At 36.3% G+C, this 24841-nt stretch overlaps 1 protein-coding gene across 1 annotated transcript; it reads right to left on the reverse strand.

Annotated features, from left to right (window-relative positions):
• Nucleotides 1-1670: 1670 nt before the first annotated feature.
• Nucleotides 1671-24665, reverse strand: LOC115921427. Its single transcript, XM_030978899.1, has 6 exons — nt 24524-24665; nt 18729-18909; nt 10073-10208; nt 6134-6231; nt 4780-4838; nt 1671-1727 (listed from the first exon to the last, which is right to left on the reverse strand). The coding sequence occupies exons 1-6, from the start codon at nt 24596-24598 to the stop codon at nt 1671-1673; spliced, it is 606 nt and encodes a 201-aa protein (XP_030834759.1). The 5' UTR covers nt 24599-24665.
• Nucleotides 24666-24841: the final 176 nt, after the last annotated feature.

Here is a 24841-nt window from a genome sequence, read left to right on the forward strand (position 1 = left end):
TTATGCGTATACCGTTACTATAATGGGCAAGCAGGAAGCGAGTGAGATAAAAATGAAGGTGAAAATTTAAGATAAAAAAGTGGTTTAAGGGGTTAGAGATAAAAATTCGAGCTCAGAATACCACCCCTACTTTGTAAGTTGAATGCACTTAAGCAAATTTTGGTTTAATGAATGATGAGTTGGAATGCTTGAATTCTTAGCTTTTAATACTGAATTCATCCGAGGGCGACATTCGCATACATTTAATTACTATCAAAATGAATTGTAATGACTAAATGATTAGTTTGGCCGAGAAAATCTTAATCACGTATATATTCGCCCAAAATTCACAATTTGTCGGAAACCAAAAGCCAGAAGCATATTATAAAACAGAATGGAGAAAAATTATTCTTAAACTAGTTGAAAATCGATTACTCACGTGAGGACTTTCAACGTTTTTTGTGCCTATGTACAACAAATTCAAGAAAAAGGAAAAAACATATGAAAATATATCATGTAAAAGTCTACGGATCTTTAAAGAGATAGTTGAGTTCTGGGAAGAGGTGAAAAATAATTTGTGAGCGTTATCATTCTTATTATGCAAGTGCGGAAGAACATCAGATAAGACATGTTCCCTGAAAAGCATGGCTCTTTAAATGCCTTCATATTCTAAATATGTCATGTAACATCGTAAAACTCCAGGGTAGTATTTTAATGCCACATGTTTGTGTAGTCCCATATACATCTTTCTGTGTACAGTGTTTGTAACTTTACCAAGACTTGGCCAAATTTCTTATCATTTTGATGATTCCAGAACCGTGCAATACCCCATTATGCTAGATGATCAACCTTTTCTAGTCGACTCCACACCATTTCTTTCACAATGCAATCGCATGACCAGAGCTCAACTTCATCTTTAATCTTGTGGGTTGAATTTGCTAATGTTTTGCAAAGTACGCGATTTAAAAACCATTTTTTAATATCTTTTATGAATATCAACAAAATGATAATTAGGTTTTCATTGATTTTTGGTTGCTTTTATTCATTTTCCATGCAAAATTAAACATAATACAAAACATGAACATTACTTTGAGTAAAATGGAAACAAATAATCTTGAATCATAATAATTAATAACATGAAAAAAATGTTCTATAAATCATTAAATATGGAAATAAAAATTGAACCTACTTAAAAGCTAGGGTTGTTGCACATAGGTTGTCTGAATTAATATACTAATTTGTTTACACACAGAAAAACATAATACACATAGACTAGACTGAGACAAAAAGAGAAATGACACAAAATACAATAATAAAGGCTCAAAGTGGAAGAGAGAGAAATAGAGACAGAGGAAGGGAAAGATAGATGGATAGATAGGAAGATATGAAGATAGTAGGGTTTATGGATAGAGAGATGAAGCGAGAAGTAAAGCAAAGATAGAAGTAGTATAGAGTAGGATGGGTGAGAGATGAAAAAAAGCGAACAGCAATGAATTGACAAAAATAATCCTTACAAAGAGCTGTCTAATTCCTAACAATTTTGTTGTAGAAACCCTTTAACCTTTTTTTAAATATTGTCATTAATAAAATTGCTAAATTGATGTTTTATGTGTCTGTACATAAGAAGCTAATATCTAATTCATAGAATTCTCTGAAAGGCTTGACATTTTTACTGATTGTCATTATGAAGGTTAGGTAATACCTGGACTTCCTGATCTCCCTGCCACTTCGGAAACGGAGTTCACAGACTATAAAGGAAAACAAATATATAGATAAATACATGAAATTGCGCCCTGGTATGGGATTAAATATTACCTTTTGTATTTATTTGCTATCACTTCTACGACAGATATATACCATCTGTCATCTGTCGTGTGACATCATTTTGAACAATCGTATTGTATGGTTATTAGTATGTGGGATATACATAAATCTATTGTATTTATTGGTTTATTTTAATATATCCCACATACTAATAACCATACAATACGATTGTTCAAAATGATGTCATACGACAAATGACAGATGGTATATATCTGTCGTAGAAGTGATAGCAAAACCTATAAATCACACAATTGTTAGTCTTCATTCGTTAATGCTTTAAGGGCATAGACGTTAATAAAATGGTGACGTAGATACAACACTGAGCAACAACAAAAAGTGGACACTCATTATTGCTCAATTTTTTTATTTAAAACAAAAGACTTCGTGCATGGCTGATCGTCAACGAAACGGAGTGGTGATTAAAACGAATATTGAATACGTGAAAGTTCCATAAGTGCCATTCATCTGCACTTTAAAAAAATGCAGCACTTTTTTTTACCCCTGCAGTTTACCATGCCATATAAAGGAAGCCTCTTTCCAAGAAATAACTTAGTTATCCTGAGAGATTGATGGTACTCTTACCCTTTAATCTACAAGATACCTCATCAAAGTGCGTGAAAGAGGTAGCGTAAGGTAAAGATTATCAGCACGACATTGGCATTGCCATTTTCTTGATAACGTGAAGAACTAGATAGCAAGTAAATGCATGTATTCAAATTTATGGATGCTTATTTCCCAGGTGTATCTGGTAAGGAAGTATTTCATGCACGTGTTATTATCATTTGTACTTTGATTGTCAGACCACGAAATGCACAAATAAGCTCTTGCTCTTCTCAGTGGGGTGAATTTTTTCACGTTAATGAAATAGACTTTTCAACTGCTATATTTTAGTAGTTTTAAATCGGTGAGTTACAATTGCTCCCGTGTTATGTATTTTTCACCAAATATAATTCTTTTCTTCTCAGCTATGGTGTTCCCTCATTGTAAAGTAAAGGTTTTGTTATTAAATTAAAATGCATTTCCAAGTAAAGCTTGGTGCATAATACATGTACAAGTTCCCCTGGTTCGTCACATTATCAAGAAAATGGCTGCGCCGATATTATGCTAAAAGGCATTTTATCATGCCAAGAATATCTCCATTTATATATCTCATTGAAATTTTCATGAGGAATTTCAATACCGTAGGCAGGAATAAATCTCATCTTTCAACATCCCTACATTTATTCTTTGGTGTGGGGTCTTCCTTTAACCCTATTTAGCCCGGGGGGGGGGGCTTGAGAAGCGCCCCCCCCCCTCGACATTTTTCACGATAATTTTTTAACGCAAGAAAATCTTGCACTGAAATTTTGTGACTTTTTTCTTTCGAGTCTTGCGCAACTTTTGAAAGAAATTTTTCGAAAATCGGACCTACCATTACAAAGTCACGTGTCCTTTTGTCTTCGCATGTCAGCCCGAAAATCGCTCATTTTTGTGATTTGTGTACAAAACATATGGAAATCTCATTTTTCAAATAAAGAGGTAAAACATTGGTTATTTGGTCTTGTTTAGATTTTAGGTGTTTATTTTGGGGTCAAAATAGTTGAATTATAGTTGGAAATGAAATAAAACAACAAAAACAATAAAATACATAAGTTAAAAAAACAAAGAAATACATAAGAAATTATCAAAACAATAGATAACATAAGGAATAACCCTGGTTTTTCAAATTTTTGTGCTGTATTATTATTCCAAAGGGTCTAACAAATATATGTAGTGAGAAAGAATGCTTAAATATGAATAATGTCTGATTTATGGGCAAAAATGTGAATTTAATGACCTTATTTGCATAAATTACCATAAATATGCAAATGAGTGAATTTTTCAAAAAAATTGAAATTACCATAGTATTCTATACACTTCACTTGACATGTATGCAAATTTTCGCGGCGATCGGGCGTTTCACGGCCGAGATCATAGGGGGGGGGGGCCTGAGAAGCCCCCCCCCCCCCCCGGGCTATGCAGTTTCAAAATAGCCCGGGCTAAATAGGGTTAAGAGAGGGGAAATGATATTAGAACTCAACAGCACAGACGTTAAATTTAAGGCGCTTAACTGGAGATGCGAAGGTCGAGGGTTCGAATCCCGACACGACACTAGTATCCTTTGGCAAGATATTAACCTTCACTTGCCACTCTCCACCCAGGTGTTAAATGGGTTCCCGGTAGGATGCGACCGTCATTGTTGGTCAACAGTTTTTGAGCGTCAAGTAACGCCTGGCTGGCATGCTCCCCAGGGAGTGTAGATTGTGCACACAGTGTGTGCGGGCAAGCACTGAATCCAATGACCGGGGCAATAGTATATATGTAAAGCGCTTAGAGACATTTGTATTAAGCGCTATATAAGCGGAATAATATTATGATTATTATTACTTGAAATCTATTAAAATTCAATTCTTCATTAGGCGGATATCTCAAAATAGAATCCACCATGATAATATTGTCACTATCTGAAACAGATAATTATCACATTGGGAACGTTGGTTTGGAACAGTTCCTGGAGTGGCGATAGAGTCAGATTACTCTTAAAGGCATCGTTTAACCATGTCAAATCTAAGATGCATGGCCCTACATTGAAGCCCTAAAAGCATTGCGCTTCAAAATGATCATGAAATGCCTCACAAAAAAGTAAAAATCTTTGAGTGACCGGTTTTACCATACTCATTTTCCCCAATTGACTGTATTCTTAACAAAACCGTTAGGAAAACGTAAAATCTAGAATTTCGATTTTTAATCAAAATTATCATGATAATCAGACAGGCGATCGACTTGTAAAAGTCATGGGATTCCTGCATGACCTAATAAGCTTGATAGTTATGATTGCAGCATGAGCTAAATCAAGGATTTTGTTTAAGGATCTGAGACAAAGTTTAATACTGGATCCCTTTAATACACTGTAGGTTGTTTTAATCATTCAATTCAATTCAAACATTGCGCTCTTACCGGACTGTTGCTCCCGAAGTTAGGGTCCATTGCTATGCTTCGTATTATGTCGTCTTTGGCTAAACATAAAGCAAAAAAGAACATACCTAGCATCAAAAACCAAGCCTTGCCTTTTTTACAAATACAAAATGTAAGTTTTAATTTGCAAGTGTTTACACTGTTTTTGTATTGATAACGTATTCCTTAAAGTAGACATTCATTGAACATTAAAAAGGATGGTCAATAATTTATCACTAGAAACCAGGAAGCTTGCAGGTGGCAATCGTAGAAGTTTAAGGTAAAAATAAAAAGATTAACACACATATAAGCACCTCTGAAATATACTTCGCCAGAATATGTAGCGATGTTTTGATGACGTAATGTCAGGCACCAATCCTGCGTAAGCAGACAAAGTTCTTTAACTAATGAACATATTCACATTGCCATTATTTCTCAATTATGAGAGTTTGATTTCTTTAAAACATTAATGTATTTCACATCATTCTTATAAAACAAAGAGGAATTGATACTGATCCTGAATTATAATCCTTTGCTTAGAAACATTCAGGACAAGGATTAAATGTTTGATTAAACCATTTCAATATCAGCTACTTTTGAATTGAAAAGCCAGCCAAACAATAGACAAGACGGTGTCCGTTCCTGATTGAAACTTTGCACATGCGTTAGTATGTGGCTGAACGCATCATATATGTTTCCTACAAGCCATGTAGTGAAGCTACAGCTGATTTTTTTTTCTTTTCATGTTACATTTTTCATCAAAATAAACCATGTCCGAAGTTTAGAATGAGTCAACAGATCACACAGTTACAATGAGGCTGGTGAAGTAAGAAAAGTGTCAACAACGAAACAGGAACTAACTAGATGGATCTTTGACTGCGCATAGACGAAAATGATGCCTTCGCCATAGAGCAATTTTACAAACCAAAACAGAAGCAATTTTTAAAATTCATGTTAGTATGTAATCCATTAACAGGTTCTCAGAATATCGTGATGGTATTTTACATATACACGTATGACCCTAAAATCTAATTAGTTCATTGGCTCTGCAAGGTACATACATGGCCTGAGTTAGATAGAAATCCATCAATCGGTTCTTGAGATAACGCGATACAGTACGGACGGACGGACAACCAGAAAACATAATGCCTCCGGATATGGAAGAAGAATCTCCTTTGTTATCCGTGGGGCTGACAGCTGAAAATATAGCGGTTAGGAATGTATTCCTTACATGTATCTTAAAATTCTGGATCTCCCCCCCCCCTCTCCAATCACTACAATCAGTATCATAATATTTTTGAATACAAGATGCATATCCTGTTCGAGATACAAAAATTATCCGCAAGAGTCCCATTACCTGTTTGAGTGTCAGTAACTAATTCCCAGCTGCTAATTGCGCTCTTGGTCACAACATTCTGTTCCGCTCCTTTAGTACTTTTTTCCTCCGGATTAAACCTGTAATGAATATAAAGCACATTCTCATAAAAAGTATTTCTTTACATAAAACTTTAATGCTGTAAGCTTTGTCGTATTAAGCACTGTTCCCACAGCTCTGATACACGACCCTCATATTTTTCCAGTATGTGGACCCTACACTGGTGACTCCTTTTTTAGCTCCTCCCATTTCTTTCACTATTTTGTATAGGTTTTGATTTTTGATTTATTCGTGTTGATTATTGTGATACCAGGCTGACATTCGGACACACAATTATAACCGTAGGGAGGTAAAGTTTTTTTTTTTAAACTTATAAAGTGCAGCTAGCTTTTTGGTTTTATTGTGCGGGTTGTCCCAGGAGGCTTGATCACAAGGCTTCATTCTGGATACATATCGAGGATCATGAAAGTATTTGGGGTTATTCTTTCAGATAACATATCCTTTGAAGTTGGAGTTTAATTCAAGCATTGACAAATATATGATAATGATACTACTACTACTCTACTACTATTGCTACTACTAATAATAAATTCATAACATTCATTTGTTATATGTGCCGAACATGGCACTTCCGAACCAAGCCGAACCGAACGCAAAGGCCTGGTTCGGATGTTCGGCAGAAAAATGTTAACGTTTTCACAAGCTAATTAACTTGTCATTTTCACCTAGTTTTCATGTCATGATTGCTCATTTTATATTTACTTTTTTTTCAGATTTTCCATCTTTGTGATTTAGATCTATGCCTCTCAAGTGGTGGGCGCGACTTCACTGACGCCATTTAAATCCCAAATCCTGACCTCTGCAACGTTGCGATTGCAAGCTATAAACAAGAATACACGTGTGTACTAGGTGCTGATCAAAACAAGTTCAGCTTAAACCCAATCAATAAAAAAATTAACATTTTAGTTGTAACAATATCGGACAAATTCTAAATATTAATAATGGAATAAATGTATATTATAAGATTTTAATTTATTTATTCAGGAAAATTTGGAACTTTGTTATTTACATTATTAAGAATAAACATTTAGAAGAACAGAAAACGAACGAGCCTGGGCGTATATACAATATGGCAGCTTCCATGAATCGTAACATTAGACAACAACGTCTCGGCAAATCTTTAACAAATATCATTTATTGTCAAATTGAAAAAATGATTCTTGTAAAATTGCAAATAAAACATGATTGAAGACGGTAATATGAATGTGAGTACAACTTTTCTTTACAAATAGTTACGTTTCAAGCAGTTTGTTTATGTGAATTTCGTGCCGATTGGAAGCAGCTAGTGTTTTTCATCAGGAGTGGTGGGCAGAAGCAGCTGGTTGGCCCGCCCGCGTAGTTTTTTTTCCCACTTGAGCTCCGGACCCCCAGTATGAACTCATTTGCATACAGCCAATCAGAGCTCATCTCGTCAATAACAAGCTTTAGGCGTGCTAAAGATGCGAAATTCGAAACGGTGCGAAACTCTGGGCTTCACACACGTACACACAGCGCCTTGCCTATATCAGCATGCATGGTGTGCATAGGCATTGCTGGCAAATGTTTCATTTCTGCTCTAGCATCTCTACATTTAGCAAATTTATTACAGATCTACAAATATCAGCCTAGAAATTGCTGTGAAAAACTGTTACTTAGCATTAATTTACAATTACTCTAGCAATCAAGGATAGACCTTTCTCGTCATCGAAGCCACTATATATTATAGGGACTCATTTCTAAAGATCTTACGGTTGAAAATTTATCATAGATCTATACACCTCTAAAAGGCTCTAATAATATCAGCTTAATAAAGTGATGTTCTCAGGTAAGAATTCCTGCAATAAAAGAAGTAACAAATAAAGCTGATATTAAGAGCCTTTTAGAGGTGTATAGAGTCTAGATCTATGATAAATTCTGAACCGTAAAATCTTTAGAAATGAGTCCTTATAATATATAGTGGCTTCGATGACGAGAAAGGCCTATCCTTGATTGCTAGAGTAATTTTAACTTTAGTGCTAAGTAACAGTTTTTTCACAGCAATTTCATGAGCTGATATTATTAGAGGTGTAGATCTGTAATACATTTGCTAAATGTAGATAGATGCTAGAGCAGAAATGAAACATTTGCAAGTCTATGCCTATGCACGCACATCATGCATGCTGATATAGGCAAGGCGCTGTGTGTATGTGTGTGTTGAAGCCCAGCTAAAGCTTTGCACCGTTTCGAATTTCGCATCATAGCACGCGTAAAGCTTGTTATTGACAAGATGGGTTCTGATTGGCTGTATGCAAATGAGTTCATACGGGGGTCCGGAGCTCAAGTGGGAAAAAAATTACGCAGCCCGCCCGGCCTGGCCGCCCAGTGCCGACTACCGTAGTTATATTAACACTGCTTGCTATTATATTACCGAACCCCGAACCAAATTATGCAAGTTCGTGTAAACGATTGCCGAACTCTGCCGAACCGAACCGAACCCGAATATGGCGCCTGACTTAATACAGCACTAGATTAGAGTATAATGCATCTCTGTAGAAAACTTGAAAGAAATCTGTCAAGAAATATGACCATTAACCCTATAACAGATGGAACACAGGTGGCAACATCACCAAACACTAAAGATGTGTAGATTTTACTAAGACACACCTCAATAGATTTGAAAGAAATCCGTCAATCCAAAATGTGGCAATTAGAGCACATAAAAGACATATGACCTTCGACCATATAAAAGATGGAACAATGAGGACAGCATTGCCCAAAAGTGTAGCTGTGTAGATTGTACCAAGATACATCTCTATACAAAATTTGAAAGAATTTCAACAAGAAATGGGGTCTGCAGAGTGCACTCATGCCATCTTGCAAAATATGAACTGTTGACCCTATAAAACACGGGACACTGGTGGCAGCATCACCAAAAACTTTAGGTGCACAGATTTTACCAACATACACTTCCATACTCAATTTGAAAGAAATCTGTCAAGAAATGATGCAGTTAGACCGCATAAAAGACAGCCACCAAAATATGACCATTAACCCTATAACAGACGGAACACAGGTGGCAACATCACCAAACACTAAAGATGTGTAGATTTTACTAAGACACACCTCCATAGATTTGAAAGAAATCCGTCAATCCAAAATGTGGCAATAGACCAGTTCACGGTTAGCACATTACTGCAATGACCCCGAATATCCACAGATCTTCAAAACATGAAGAGGTCCAACTTTGTACATTTTGAAATAATCACTCCAACAGCGATGGAGGTGCTACATAAATAGCCTTTGTTTCCCCTTTTCAAAAAATACTTCCACCTGTGTATCATGGAGTGCATAAATGAATAATGATTACATAACTTTCTTGAGCACGTTTCCAGTATTTCGTCTCCGTGTATTTCACAATTTGTTCTGCAATGACCTTTATCTGCTCATGCTCAGACTGCAACCGTGAACTGGCTTATTAGAGCGCATAAAAGACATATGACCTTCGACCATATAAAAGATGGAACAATGAGGACAGCATTGCCCAAAAGTGTAGATGTGTAGATTATACCAAGATACACCTCCATACAAAATTTGAAAGAAATCTGTCAAGGATTGTGGCAGTAAGAGAGCACACAAGAATATGACGCGGCAGACACGGTGGCGGCGTAACGCTGCTGAATTCAAAGTACCCCACCGGCATACCACCGAGGGATACAATTAACAAAGATAGAAGACAACAAATAAATCTGTGATTTATGATGCAATAAATTTGTCTTAGCATCTTCCGGGCTTCTCTGTTTTCTTTTAATAACTTTTTGAATGTTTGGAAAAATTATGCATCTCATGATAGATATTTTAAGCGATTATTTTTACAGAGAAAGTATGATCATTCATTTCACTTACTCCTGTCCTGTGAGTCGACGGATTAGGCTTGTCTTGCCAACACCTGCAGGACCAATGACCATTATTCTAGATCTGTTCCACGGGGCTTCTCCCTTCCTAATTGCTTCTTGAATGCCTGTGTCAATATCTGCTGGCACTAAAGTTAGAGGAAAAGGGAAAGAAAGTTAAAGCGTTAAAAAATTAAAACAGGTGTAGACACTATGAATATGACTGACAAAGAAAGCGGACAAAATATACAGTTCCTCAGGTAAACAAAGGAACATCCCTTCACTGCTATTATGTAAAAAGGTGAATATGCATGTGACACCTGTTCTACACATTTTTTACATAATAGAAGTGAAGGGATGTTCCTTTGTTTACCTGAGGAACTGTATATTTTGTCCGCTTTCTTTGTCAGTTATGTTCATAGTGAGAAGTGTGTGGAAGCTAGGTCAAGCCTGGAAAAGTGCAGGTAATGAAAAAAAAAATTAAATTTGTTGCATCGTTAAACATGGCTGTATTTCTCTCACGAGTCCCAGAAAAGTAATTCTAAATCTCTGATTGTGCATTTGTTTGGGCAAAAAAGAAAGCAGCCTATTTCTGTTTTAATATCACTAGTGTCTAAATTTTGAGAAATTTGATATGCGCTTGTGTTGCCATTTTTGCAATGTAATTTAGAGAAATGCCAATACAGCTGTGGATAATTTACTCGCACAAGATTAACATGCCAACATAACAAAGCAATACATTGTCGCAAGTGTTCAATTTCGGAAAAAGAGAAAAAGAAAGAAAAATAGAAAAAGAAAGAGAAGGAAAAAATTAAGAGGAATCAATTCTTTGCAATTGCCAGATCAACTCTTTGGAATCAACTACCACAGCCTCTTAACCGTATTTAGCCTTGGGGAGGGGGACTTAACTTCTCCATTTTTCACGATCATTTTTCCACACCAAAAAATTATTTAATGGCCGCCTTCCAAGCTTTCCTATCTGTGGGATCCACACGGCCGACACCCGATGTTTTGGCATCCTCTTCGATGGCTTCCCTCCAAGTTTTCCTGGGTCTCCCACGAGGTCTTCTTCCGGTGACCGGGAAGTTTAGGGCTCTCTGGAGCCAGTGTGTTGCCTCTCTTCTTGCCACATGTCCAAACCATCTAAGTCTATTCATCCTCATAACCTGTGCCACCCCCATCAATCCCATTGATTGAAGGAAGACTTTGTTCTTCTTTCTCTCGTGAAGTGATACCCTGCGCATCCACCTCACCATCCTCATCTCAGCTTTCTCCATTCGCTGTACACTGGATGATTTCATTGCCCATGTTTCGCTCCCGTACGTCATGCATTTTCTAACACAGGCATCATACACCTTCCCTTTCACTCTTAACGGGGTCGCCCTTGAGGTGAGGAAAGGAGAGAGTTCACGAAACTTTTTCCAAGCACTTTGGATTCTTGCATACAGCTGCTGCTTCTTTGCAAGAAACTTTTCTTGCATCTGACGAACGGTGAATATCGCATCGATAGTTCCCTTTCCTGGCATAAAGCCAAACTGCATTTCATCAACTGCAACCTGCTCTCTAATTCTTTTTTCCAGAACTCTCTCGTAGATCTTCATGGCATGCTCGAGAAGCTTGATGGCTCGATAGGACCCACAGGCCAGTGGGTCTCCTTTCCCTTTATAGAGTGGGACTACTGCACTCAGAGTCCAGTCAGATGGAATGTGACCTTCATCTAGAATATCATTGAACAGATCTATCAACCACTCAACACCATGCTTCCCTGATGCTAGTATGAGTTCCGTGACCACTCCTGGACCAGCTGCCTTTCCCTTGCTGGAGAGTAAAAGGGCGCGAGCAACCTCACCTTGTGAGATGAGACATCTTGGCCCCTCTGTTGCGTCACACTCAGTGATCCCATCCCATGAGTTTTCAACATTCATGAGGCGTTTCATGTAACTCCTCCACGCTTCTTTCACTGAAGCAGCCTCAATGACAATGTTTTCAGCCTCATCTTGCACACATGTTGGGCCCATCACGCCCACAGCAGCTTGTGCCATCTGCCTAACTATCTGGAATAGTTTCTTTTGATTCCCTTCTGTTATTTCCTCCAGAAGCTCGCTTCTCTTGGCCTCCTGGGCTTTCCAAATCACTTGTCGTGAGTTTCTCTTTGCTATCTTGTATGCTTTGTGGTCTTCCTCCCTCCCTGAATGATTCCAGATTTTAAACTTTGCATTCTTCTCCTCAACAGCCTCTGCGACATCATCATTCCACCACCATTCTTTGTGTCTGCTTTTTCCGATTACACGATATATTTTTTGGATTACACGGTTTACACGGTTCACCTGAATCGTGTAACTGTGTAATCGTGTAGATTTACACGATTGAAGATTGTCGCTCTGAATCGTGTAATCGTGTAAATAAAAAAGTGCATTGGTGGGATGATTCGACCAGATGCAACAAACGTGTAACTGTGTAATCGTGCAAATTTACACGATTGAAGACTGTCGCTCTGAATCGTGTAATCGTGTAAATAGTTATAATGGTTATAAGGGCATTGGAAGGATGACTCGACCAGTTGCAACAATCTGCTAATCGTTTCTTGCTTTCACCACTCCCTTAAACCAAGTAATTGCTTTTTACACCACTTGCCTACATCAGGTAATTACTGTACTTTATATTCGTGTATAAATCTCATCACTTTCTACTAACCTGCACCATGAGACAAGGAAGGAAAACGTCAGAAAGAAGAAGACATGATAGATGAAAAGTACAGGAAAAAAGATAGCTACGAGGAGAAGGGTACATATAAAAGGAAAATAAGGGTTGAAATGGCACGATAAATATAATTAAGAAGAAAAACTTTGCAAGAGAGAAAAAAGGAAAACGAAAAAAACTTTAACGGAAGAAAAGAAGGGCGAAACATAGTGAAATAAATAGAAATGAGAAGTAGAAAGGCTTTGAAACGGAGAGGAAAAAAGAGAAAAATAAAAAAGATAAGAGTGGAACACGATGAAAGAAAGAGAGGCGAGAAAGATAAAGGGGGCAGTGGAAAGATAGTGAGAGAAAGAGAGAGAGAGTGAACAAGAGAAAGAGAGAGAGGGATGAACAAAGCATTAGTTGAAAGAAAAGGGGCACTGATCAGATTTTAATAGGGGCATTAATCGGAGTTGATGGGGGCATTTATCAAAAGTGAAGAGGGGCACTTCTCGTACCTAAAGAGGGATAATACTTAATTGAGATTATAAAGGACACTTATGAGAATTGAAAATGGACACTTATTGTTAAGGAAAATAGGAACTCGTCGAAGGAAAAGGGGCGCGTGTCAAAATAAAATAAAATAAAAGGGTCCAAATGAAAGGGGCACTTTTCAGAGTTTAAAAAGGGAAGGGGCACTTTACAAATGAATACGGGCACTTGTCAAAGTAAAATGGGGACTTTTCCTACGTATAAAGGGGCACTTTGGGGATTCTTGAAAAAGTGGGGGGGGGTGGGGGTGGGCACTGTACTGCTAGCTAAACGTAACGCAAAGCCAGTTGGTCATTCACTTATTATATTCATTCTCGTCTTGCTACTGCTTTCTGTACTCTGTAGCCAGTGGCTTAGATCCGAACGTAATACCTATTGTTCAGGAGATCATATGTTCAAAGGGGGTCCCCCTGAACAATAGGTATTATGTAAGCATCTCTGTCTGTAGCTAGGACAACGCCCCCGGCGAGGGTCAATGGCAGGCCACATTCAGAGTAAGCTTCTTTTGTATGTGACAGGAAGTGTGCTATTAAGTCTTGACCGTAGTTCTTCACACATGTAGCTGAATGCAATGTTGTTAAATGTAATTTACGAAAAAGAGGAAAGCCAAAAAATGGAAAGCCAAAATAATAATGATCTTGACATAAAAGGGGAAGGGGCACTTTTTACAAATTAATAGGAGCACTCGTCAAAGTCAAAGGGAGATTTTTCCTATCTACAAAGGGGCACTTCTTACAAGGTTGAAAGGGCACCTTTTTTATGCAAAACGGAGCATTTTTGGGGTACTTGAAAAATTGTGGGGGGGGGGGCACTGTACCACTAGCTAAATGTAACACAAAGACAGTTGGCCACTCAAATTTTCTAGTCATTTTCGGCTTGCACCGTCAATTTTACATCTAAAAAATAAGGAAAAAAAGACGGGCCCCCACCCTTGGGGAAAAAAAGTCTTAAAAAAGATTTCCACAATTTTACCTTTTAATTTTTTCCTCAAGGGGGGGGGGGGGTTGTTAAGTAAAACAAAAATAGTGCTCACTACCCCCACCCCTACACACTTATGCGCCGCTGAATATTTGTTCATGAATTGGGCCCCCCTCCCTCACCACCGGCTGGATCCGCCCCTGTCGTGTAAAAAAGCCAGTGGCTTAGATCCTTAGGGGAGACCGGGGACAATATTATTGTTACACCTTTTTCCAATTCTAAAAGAAAATTCTGACATTTCAATTTTATTATAGTTATATAGGCTACTTACTTAAAGGTATATGAAATGAAAGATGCATTTCTTGGCTTGAAATATGACTAGGTTTGAGTCAAGTGAAACATGTTATTATCAAGTTATTATCAAGCCATTATCATATCATTATCATATCATTTCATATCATTATCATATCAATACTGGTAGTCAAGTGTTAAAATTGCCCCATATTAAGACGAGGCAATTGTAACACACCTATGGGGCAATCCTAACCAAATACAGTTGTACCTACAAATCATATATCCCTCAGAAAATAGATTTGTTTTCTTCTTTTTTTCCCCAAAGATTATGCGCTGGATAGATTTTCATCAATTAAACAATATTTTAAAGAACCCCAATAAAAAAAATAAAAATAATAATGTCTATGACATATGCTTGACTCATCTACATTATATTTTCTCCAGTTACGTGGGGAGAATTATACTAGTTAAAACGTTGTTACATTTGCCCCCTAGGAGGGCGGCCATACTTTTTTTGTTGTATCCTCTCATTAAATTTCGTCCTTGAAACTTCGCCTAATACAGAGCCTAAAATCTTATTTTTTGACCATATAAAAAAGACAGTGATAGCACAAGCACATATTTGTCCAGATTTTTTATTTATTTTTGTTATTTCTTTTTAGGTAATTGAAGATTTTACTCCCGTGCTAAAAACCCGATGTCTTGAACTCGTATTGCATCACGTGCATCAGTGGCGGATTCAGGGGGGGGGGGGCCGGGGGTTGGCCCCCCCCCCCCCCTTGAGAAAAAAAATCATGTAAAATCACGTGATTTTTACCTTTTTGGGGGGTTGGGCCCCCCCCCCCCCCCTGGCGCTCATAACATATATCATACTAGGTCGAATCATTATATTCCTTCCAACTTCGATCTTGTTACTGACTCACATGATTATAATACAAGGAATTCAACTTTAACTTGCCAGAAAGAATAATTAGTATTGGTGGTTCGTTTTATTACGATGGCATACAAAATTTTGAATTCCCTTCCTAATGATATAAAGGAAATAGAAAACTTTGCTTATTTTGAGAGTCAGAGAAGATCGAAGCGAATGACATATTATATGATTGAAATTTGTATTCTTCTGCGGGTTCATACCTTTTCATTTTGTACATACTTATGTTTTTTTACGTAATATAAAGTTCTACATATTCATCATTATTTTCCTCTTCCTCCTAGCTCCTCCTCTTTTTCTTCTTCGCCTTCTTATTTTCTTATCATTTCTATCATCAGTTCAATGTTGTTATTATCATTATCATCATTATTATCTTTAATAAGTTTGATTTTCTCTTTCTTATCTGTCTCTAAATATTACTATTTTAACTTATTAATTGTGTATATATCTGTCGGGGACCCCACTGGAAATAAGCTCTCGAGCTTTCGTAGGTTATCCTGTTCAAGCTGACTTAATTTTGACCTGTTATTCTTGTATATTGTTGTATGTTGGAAGCTGTGCAGGGCGTATACGCAAAGCGCGTTTCTACTATAGGGGTGGGAGCCGCTGTTACATTTGCCCCTTGTTACTTTTATCCCCTTAAACATATGACCCCCTGAACAATAGGTTTTATGTAAGGATCTACAACACTACCTGTAGTTAGGGCAACGCCCTTAGTCCCCGGTGAGGGTCAAATGACAGGCTACATAAAGCTTCCTTTGTATGTGACAGGAAGTGTGCCATTAATCCTTGACCGTGGCTCTCCATACATGTAGCTGAATGCAATGTTGTAAAAGATAATTTACAAAAATGAGGAAAGTCAAAAAAGCAATAAGTAATCAAAATGTAATTGTTTGTGACCCTTTTCAAGCTGCCAATGACGTAAAACATATTTAGCCAAGGCCAGGAACTCTCGTGGGGGAAAATGACGCCCCTCGCACTCTCATGGATAATGACGGAATAAAACACATAGTATAACGACATTTATAGTAAGGAATGAGCTGGTGAACATAATTCAATTGGTATTGCCTTGTAATGTAAAAGTATCACAACATACTTAGTTATGTTAGCCCTCCTTTAAGTTTTCTAATATTGTTTTATATTTCTTTACAACTATAAGGACTACCCTCCCTTCCTTTGTCGTTCATCACTTTTTTCTTTCTTTTTTCTCACCGAGGATTAAATCCGAGAGTGCTTTTCGGGAAGTGAACTGATTTTTTATGTTCAAACAGTCTAAAATTAAACTAGAGACACACAACGCAACTAAAAATATATAAGAGAGACATAATGCGTAATCTTCGCTCTCCCCCTCGTCCCCGTTGTCTTCGTTCAACCCTCCCCCTCTCAGCTGTTGGTTATTCCTGCTTCTACTGAACTAGACATTGTAATCTGCTCATCATCACCACCACTGAAAATAAATTGTTACACAATTCCAGCGAGCAATCAAATCGTGTAAATTTTGAATCGTGTAATCGTGTTGCGGAGATTTTCGGCATACAGATTACACGATTACACGATTCGACCTGAATTGAGGAATCGTGTAATTTTACACGATTACACGTTTACACGATTCAAATTTCGCTTAGTTGGCAAAAGACGAATCGTGTAAAATAAATGGTTACACGATTCCCGCGAGCATTCGAATCGTTTAAATTTTGAATCGTGTAAATCGTGTTGCGGAGATTTTCGGCGTGTACTGTATTATAAACAGTAGAAATTTTGCCCCTAAAACACTTCTGCTTTCGAGAAAAATAGAATATCAAAATTTACCGGTGCTCCTGGTAAATTTTGATAAATTTCAAATAGTGCCTATATGGCCGTTCAATGGTAGCTACGACCATGAAAATCTCAGAATATGTACCGGTAGTTGTGATATATAATTTCCAAACAGGAATATCCAATTGGTTGGTTTTAGTCAAGAAACATTGTTTTATAGCTAAATTAATATCTTGATCTTGAGAGGGAGCTATACAACATAAAGAGTTTATTATTTACAATTTCATCTTCAGACTCAATTTCAACCGCGACAACAATCACTGAATATTGTAGGATTGCATATGCTTCCTACTGTATATGTTCACTTGAACAAAATTAGGACCCCATACCAAAACTTTATATTACCTTTAAATATGAAGAATATATGATTTATGGGTAAAAATGTGAATTTAATGATATTGATTGTATAAATTACTATAAATATGTAAATGAGTGAATTTTTCCAAAAATTAAAATTACCATGATTTTCTATACACTTCACATGCATGCACATTTTGCAGCGATCGGCCGTTTGACGACAGAGATGTTAGGGGGGGGGGTCAAATAAGCCCCCCCCCCCCCACCCTCCGGGCTACGCAATTTCAAAACAGGGTTAAAGTAGTGGTGCATTGATTTTAAATATTTATTTAGTTTCTATCATTGCACAAGGGAAGGTTAGTTCGATCAAGGTTACCAAAATCGCCCACATTCAAAGTAACAAATATTGTCAATTTTAAAACGCTAAAATACCGCCCCACTTTCGCATTTGAAAAACTCTCAAGATTACTGCCGAGATTCGTGACGTCACTCAAGGAACCAAATTAATGTAAGCAGATGATGTCCCATAACAATGCACATATTCAGTGCCTGTTTCTCCTCTTCACATATTTCTCTTACTTTACTTGCTTGTGTCATTGTAACTATTTGTCCTGTTGCCTTAAAAAATTTCAGACATGGTTATATTGAAAAAATGCAGCATTATAAAAATAAAATGAATCAATCAAAAAAGGATATAAAATCTTTTTAAACATGTTGAAAAGAGAATATTTTTATGTAAATTGGCCTGTGAAGTATTAAAGTAAATAAAAACCTGACTTGTATTTGCAACTGACGATGTTCATTGTAATTTCAAAATGGATTGTGTGTTATAAAATTAGTTACTCTTACTTTTTAGAGTTGAATTTAACTATTCTTAATAGTGGAAATGGACTGCATTCATGACAGTTGTTAACATGCACCCTATTTTCATGATTTTTCTTGCACAATAATGAGAAGAACACTTTTCTTAAATTGTCATCGTTTTCGAACAAAATGCACAGACAGGCATATCTTCAACATAACCTTTCATATTTCAAATGTCTATAGTACTGCATGAAGGGATATGCCATCTTTGATCAATCATTCAATTATACAATTTTGGTATATACAGGTACAACCTAAATATAATAATTAGGGGTCTATCTTATTTTACCCTAATGAAATTTACCCTAATGAAACTTACCTTCAGGTATTTTGTCACTTTGTACACTTATTCCACTGGTGGAGGGAACATCTAAATTTGGTGGAATGACGAATGTGGGGTGAAGGAGATGTCTGATGTATTCACGTTGTTGCCCAAGATCCATTTGCCTAAACTCTTCTGACTTTTCATCCAAGTGTAGCTTCTTGCTAAAGAAATAGTTCTGAGAGTAAGATAAATAGTCAAAACTGTTTCAAACAATTAAACAATGGTATTTCATTTTCTCTCTCCGTCTCTTTGTCCTTCACAAACACCTGCACAAGCACTCAAATGTAAACATTTAGACAGAATAATTTATACACCTCAAAGCCTTTTCCCTTGATTAATGAGTACTTACTACAAACAAAATTATTAATATTTCTCAATGGAACTTCCCTTAACACAAACATGAGGAAATGATGCTTATCTAATTAATATTGTGGTACTTTCTTTCCTATAAGGTTGTACATCTAAGTACTATGCTGTAAACTCAACAATCGATGTTTTTTTTTTTATAGCGATCATATGTTGTAACATAATCTATGTAAACATGCACAAAAATAACAATTTTGGTATCCCAAGTGTAGATCAAAATTAAATAAAAATCGACCCACTACTCACGAGCTTTCTAAACTGTATGAGCAAAAATTCATGATCAATTACATCTAGTTCAGGAATGATCATCGTATGCATCCATATTAGAAATATCCAAGAGTATTCTCTTGAAAAATCTGCATTTGTAAACGAGGATACCAATAATTTTGAAGTATATTAGTTTATTACTATTACCGGTACTATTCTCTTCTATATATGGTTTCGTTCCTGTTATGAGCTTACAATCATATTGATATGAATATTGTTGTTACTAAAAAGAGCCTCATGGAAGACCAACATTGGTGAAAATATGCTATTTGTTATAACTCTGATAAATCAATGGATGAATAGCTAGACACTTAGGTAAATAGATAGATGTATAGATATCATATGAGTTTGAATTTTTATTAACAACAACCATAAAAAGTAAAACATAATGTATCAATCATGATTACATAGAATATAACAATCTAATACAAGATGAATGACATCACACATGAATAATATAAACATTGTTTTTACAAAATATGTTATATACAAATGAAAGAAAAGATTATGTGTACCCATTGGTTGTTAAAGATAAACTTGAGTTCTGGTAATGCGATTGCAGTGTGAAAGAAAAGGTGTGGAATGGATCAGAAAAGTTGATCATATAGCATGTAAGTAATGGTGTGTAATGCAAGGTTCTGGAGTCATCAAAATCATCATAAATTTGGCAGAGTCTTGGTAAAGTAACAATCACTTACACAGAAAGATGTATATGGGACAACACACATGATGTTGGGGCTAGTACTACCCTGATTTCCTTATCTTTCTATACTCATCACTCAGCCAGTATACATTTTCTTCCAAAATTGTTTGGCACATGACATTTATTTGTAATCTTGAACATTCAGTGTAAGTTTCGTTAGATTCTGTGAGAATTCATTTTCTTTTTTTTACCAGAACTCAAATTTATCTTTAAAGGGGGTATCAGAAGTTAGCACAAGTGCTAGTCGAGTCTGGTTCCCTGTCTTTGGCAAGAATTTGTTTACTATTTTTTACTATTACTATACTATATTACATATATAATGAAAGTAAACAAGGAAATAGAATAGTCAATTAAGAAATATTCCTTACTTAAAATATACATTCAAGTCAAATGTATGTCGACTTCCATAACAGAACACAAAATAAAGAAATAATACATCATTATCTAATGTAATGATCTTTTTAGAAATTCTCTAATCTGAGATTTTGTATTTGCCATTTCAAGAAGTCTTAACTTTTGGTAACTCAAAGTATTTAGATGATTCATTAACCCCTTCCGAAAAGCATTTCTAGATCTTTTTGCTCTTAAATCATATGGTATACTATTCCATATTTTCACGCCCATAAATTATATTGAGAATTGATCTTGTGTGGTTTTGCATTTAGGCAGATATAGTTTTCCATGTTCTTGCCCCTTGTGCCATACCTGTGCTCTATTACCTGACAGTATTCAATTAAGGAGTGAAGAAGATTGCGATTTAATAGGTCATAGATGAAGGTTGAGACAGATAGGAATTGAAGGTTGTAAAGAGGAGGCGCGATAGCTCAGTCGGTAGAGCAGTGGTCTCGTAATCTGGTGACCCAGGTTCGAAACCAAGTCTATGCGCTAGTGCCCTTTGGTAAGGCATTAATCCTCATTACCAGGTCCCTCGGAGAGGACCTAAAGCCGTTGGCCATCTGGTTGCTTACTTACAAGCATTTATGCTTTCTTAGCAGTCAGGTAAAATAACCACCGCCACAATATTTAAAATGTTTATGTTTTGGAACAGGGGTTCCAAATGGGTACCTCTTGGGCTAAAGGTTATTGCTCTTATCGCCATTTTCTGGGTAAGGAAAATACAATTCAAATTGGTTTTGTATGTGGTTCCCCATACTTCAAATCCATACAAAATATGTGGCTGGATTAACGCTTTGTATAATAGCCCTAAAATGTTCTGTGGGACAATAACAAGTTTTTATTTCAATAGGTAAAATGCTTTTTGCTTTAGTCAAATTTGTTTCATTATAACAACTGATGATATAAGGTAAATATATATAAAATTGGGAACCAGTGCATTGCTTAATAATTGTCACATGTCACACCACTGTTCACATCATAACTTTATTCAATTTAATTGCTTTTCTTTGGGAATTATTGACCTAAGTTACATTAATTGTTTGCAGACTGAAAATACTTCTTAAACATTTATGGACAAAATTCTGCAGTTTTAATTAGTTTAGCACATATTCCTAGTTTGTCTTCATCGACTTCTCAATTTTTGTAAGGTATACTGTTCATTTCAAGAATGTGTGGTTATAAATGCTTATGTGATCTAACAGAGTGAAATATGAAGTTAATAGCAATTGTAGTCATCAAAACTGCTTAGAAAAATCAATTAACTCTTGCTGTGCAGATATCAAAGGTGACAAACAGTATAGGTTAAACATGTATCTTAGATTGCACATTGCTCCAACGGGTATGTGGATACCAATTAGATGTTCGGAGCGTAAATCAAGTATTCTAGTTATCTGTGAAACATTATAGATTCATATAGAATACAATTTTGTACAGGATCCTTTGAATTTCTCTGTTTAACGATAAACGATGGCTAATGAATAAGCAAGAGAAAAAGGAGAATCATTATTAAAGCCCATTTAGATTTCACACTAGCTTATAAACATGAATGCATACATTTGAGGAAGATACTGGTTGTTTAGGATCATTACATAGGATATTAATGCTGTTTTCTGTTTTTATTTCTCCCTGGCCTTTGTGTTACGATTGGTGCGTGTTATCAAATATCTCTTGAAATAACTTTTAAAACATGTCATATGCTTTAAACATATTGCTAAAAAAGAATTTGAATGAAATTGTAAAACCTCTGACTTATATTTGCAATTTTTCTATCTCTACTGGAGTTGTTCCCTCAGCAATGAAATTAGCTCGAGTTATTCTTATATTTTAAATAGGAAACAATATGGTACTAGGAAATTACCGACCTATATTGCTTCTAATTTGTTTGTCTACAGTTTTGGAAAAATAGTTTTTACACATACATCTAAGTTCCTGGAAACACATGAATTTTGAAACCATGCAGTTGCAGTTTGGGTTTCGTTCAAAACACAGCACTACTCAGGTGTTGTTGACCATGATTAATAAGATTGCTAGTGGGATTGATAAATATGAATATACTGTTGGGGTGTTCCTGGACTTCTCCAAGGCTTTCGATACAATTAATTAGGTGGTCTGTTGTCAACAGACCACCTATTGATTTCGTCAGAATTTTCTTTCTTCTTTATTATTATTTCTTTATTTTTATTTATTTCTTCACTTTTTTGTGTGTCGGATAACGTAAAATTGGTAGGGTCAATTGCTTTTAATTTTGGCACAGGCATAGGTCATTGTCATAAGACGTGACAGAAACATTTTCAAGGTGATCAGGTTATCGTGACGTCATTTAGGCGCCATTTTGTGAAATCACATTTTCAATCATATCTTCATGATGCGTCATCAAAGGTCATTCATATTAATATCACGTATACTTCAGGTCAAGGGTCAACAGGTCATGTCATCAAAGGTCAAACAAAGGTCATGACGCGCGCAAGCGCGCGCGTCAAAATTTAAAATTGCTCAAAATCACTTCACTATTAAACGAGAGTACGAATCAGGTCATTTTAAGCATTTCAACATTTTCCGTCCGTTCGTGTCCCCGCGCGCGGTGTGCGCGCTCACAGCGCGCGGAAAAGGTCAAATTCAAAATGTTTACATGATTTGGATTCCTCTTAACGTAATTGACAATTTACATTAATTTCAGTAACTCTTCATATTTCATAAGGCCGTAAGCGTGCGTCAAAGTTCAAAATCCGCGCGTGCTGCTATGGGCAATATAATGCAAATTTGATCAAAAACATGCCATTTTAAAAATCGAAATAGCTCTTCAGATAGTCCATTGACCCCCAATTTTTATATCATGGTTGGAGAGAGAATGAGTTGGAGATATGATTTCATACCACCCTGACTCGTACAAAGTGAAATAAAGTCATCATATTGGCATCTAAACTCAAACAAATGTATTTTGTTGATGACGTCATTTTTGTCTTTGTTTAATTGAGATTATCTCACTTATCGGTGATCGATTTTTTCCCATATTTTGATATGTTGTAGCTGAGATAATTCTCTATCAGAATTATGCCATTTATTCTTTATTTGGATGACGTCATCATAGTTAAATATTCGATTAAAGGCGACAATGCATAATTTGTCATATTTGCGTGTTATGTCTATGGGAGGTCACTTTTTTCAAAACATGAATCTGCATGACAATGTGTTTTGACCAGTATCTCGGTTGTTATTCAACAATTCTCTCCCAAATATTAGTATGTTGTAGCTGAGACTGTATGCTATCTAAATATTTCCTCATCTTTTCAATCAGATGTCAGGATCATGCTCATGCTCGTCATCATCATCATCATCAACATCATCATCATCAATGTCACCATCATCATCATCATCATGGTCTGAAGATGATCATCGTCAACATCATCATGATCATGATCATTATCATCATCATCATTAACATTATCGTTTTTATCATTAGATAACATTATCATTATCATCATCATCATCATCACCTTTACTATCATGATCATCACCATGTTCATCACGATCATCATTGTTTACATGTCTATATAACTTCTCCCATTCTCAAATCTATCATAAGACTTAGACAGACCACCTTATTCGTCTTCGTGACGATTTAAATTCTAGTTATTATATACTTTTGTACAAACTCGGTTATTATGGAATCAGAGGAATAGCCTTGGTGTGGTCCAGGAACTACCTTCACAATAGGCAGCAGTACGTGTTTCTATTGCCAATGCCCTGTCTAATACCAAAGATGTAAGTGGTGGTGTCCCTCAAGATTCTATCTTGGGCCCGCTTCTATTTCTTATTCATATCAACGATTTCTGTAAGTCTTCAGAGGTTTTATCTTTAATTCTTTTTGCAGACGACTCAAATTATTTCTTTACCCATAAAGACCCACATTTTTCAATCAAGATCAAGGTGTGGGAGACTATACTTAGCTGTGAAAGGTGTTCTACCGCCCCAATCCCCTTCTCCGGATCGAACGATTTTTGTTTTTGGCGGAAAATGGGAGAAATAAACAATGTTTGTTTAGCATTTGTTACCTTACCTTTGAGGAAGAAGCAAGAAGAGCAAGCTCATGGTAGAAATCATCATGTAGCCATAGATGATAAGACTCCCTCATTGTTAAGTCGGTAAGCGAAGGCAAAAGACAAAGAAACTTGGCTAGGTCACGTGATGCCTTTGGATCATTTCCCTCAGGTTACAGTCTATGCAGAGCTTTGTTATCTGTTTAGAAATCAGAGAAAAAAACTCAGAGAAAAAATACCGTACCTCGCATTTAGATATACCCTTAACCCTATATAGCCTGGGTAGGCTAGGAATATTGTGTCATTTTTTAGGTAAACGTCAAACAAATTGCAATAAA

This window comes from Strongylocentrotus purpuratus, unplaced genomic scaffold, assembly GCF_000002235.5.
Source record: "Strongylocentrotus purpuratus isolate Spur 01 unplaced genomic scaffold, Spur_5.0 spur5_scaffold_1, whole genome shotgun sequence".
NCBI classification, from domain to species: domain Eukaryota; kingdom Metazoa; phylum Echinodermata; class Echinoidea; order Camarodonta; family Strongylocentrotidae; genus Strongylocentrotus; species Strongylocentrotus purpuratus.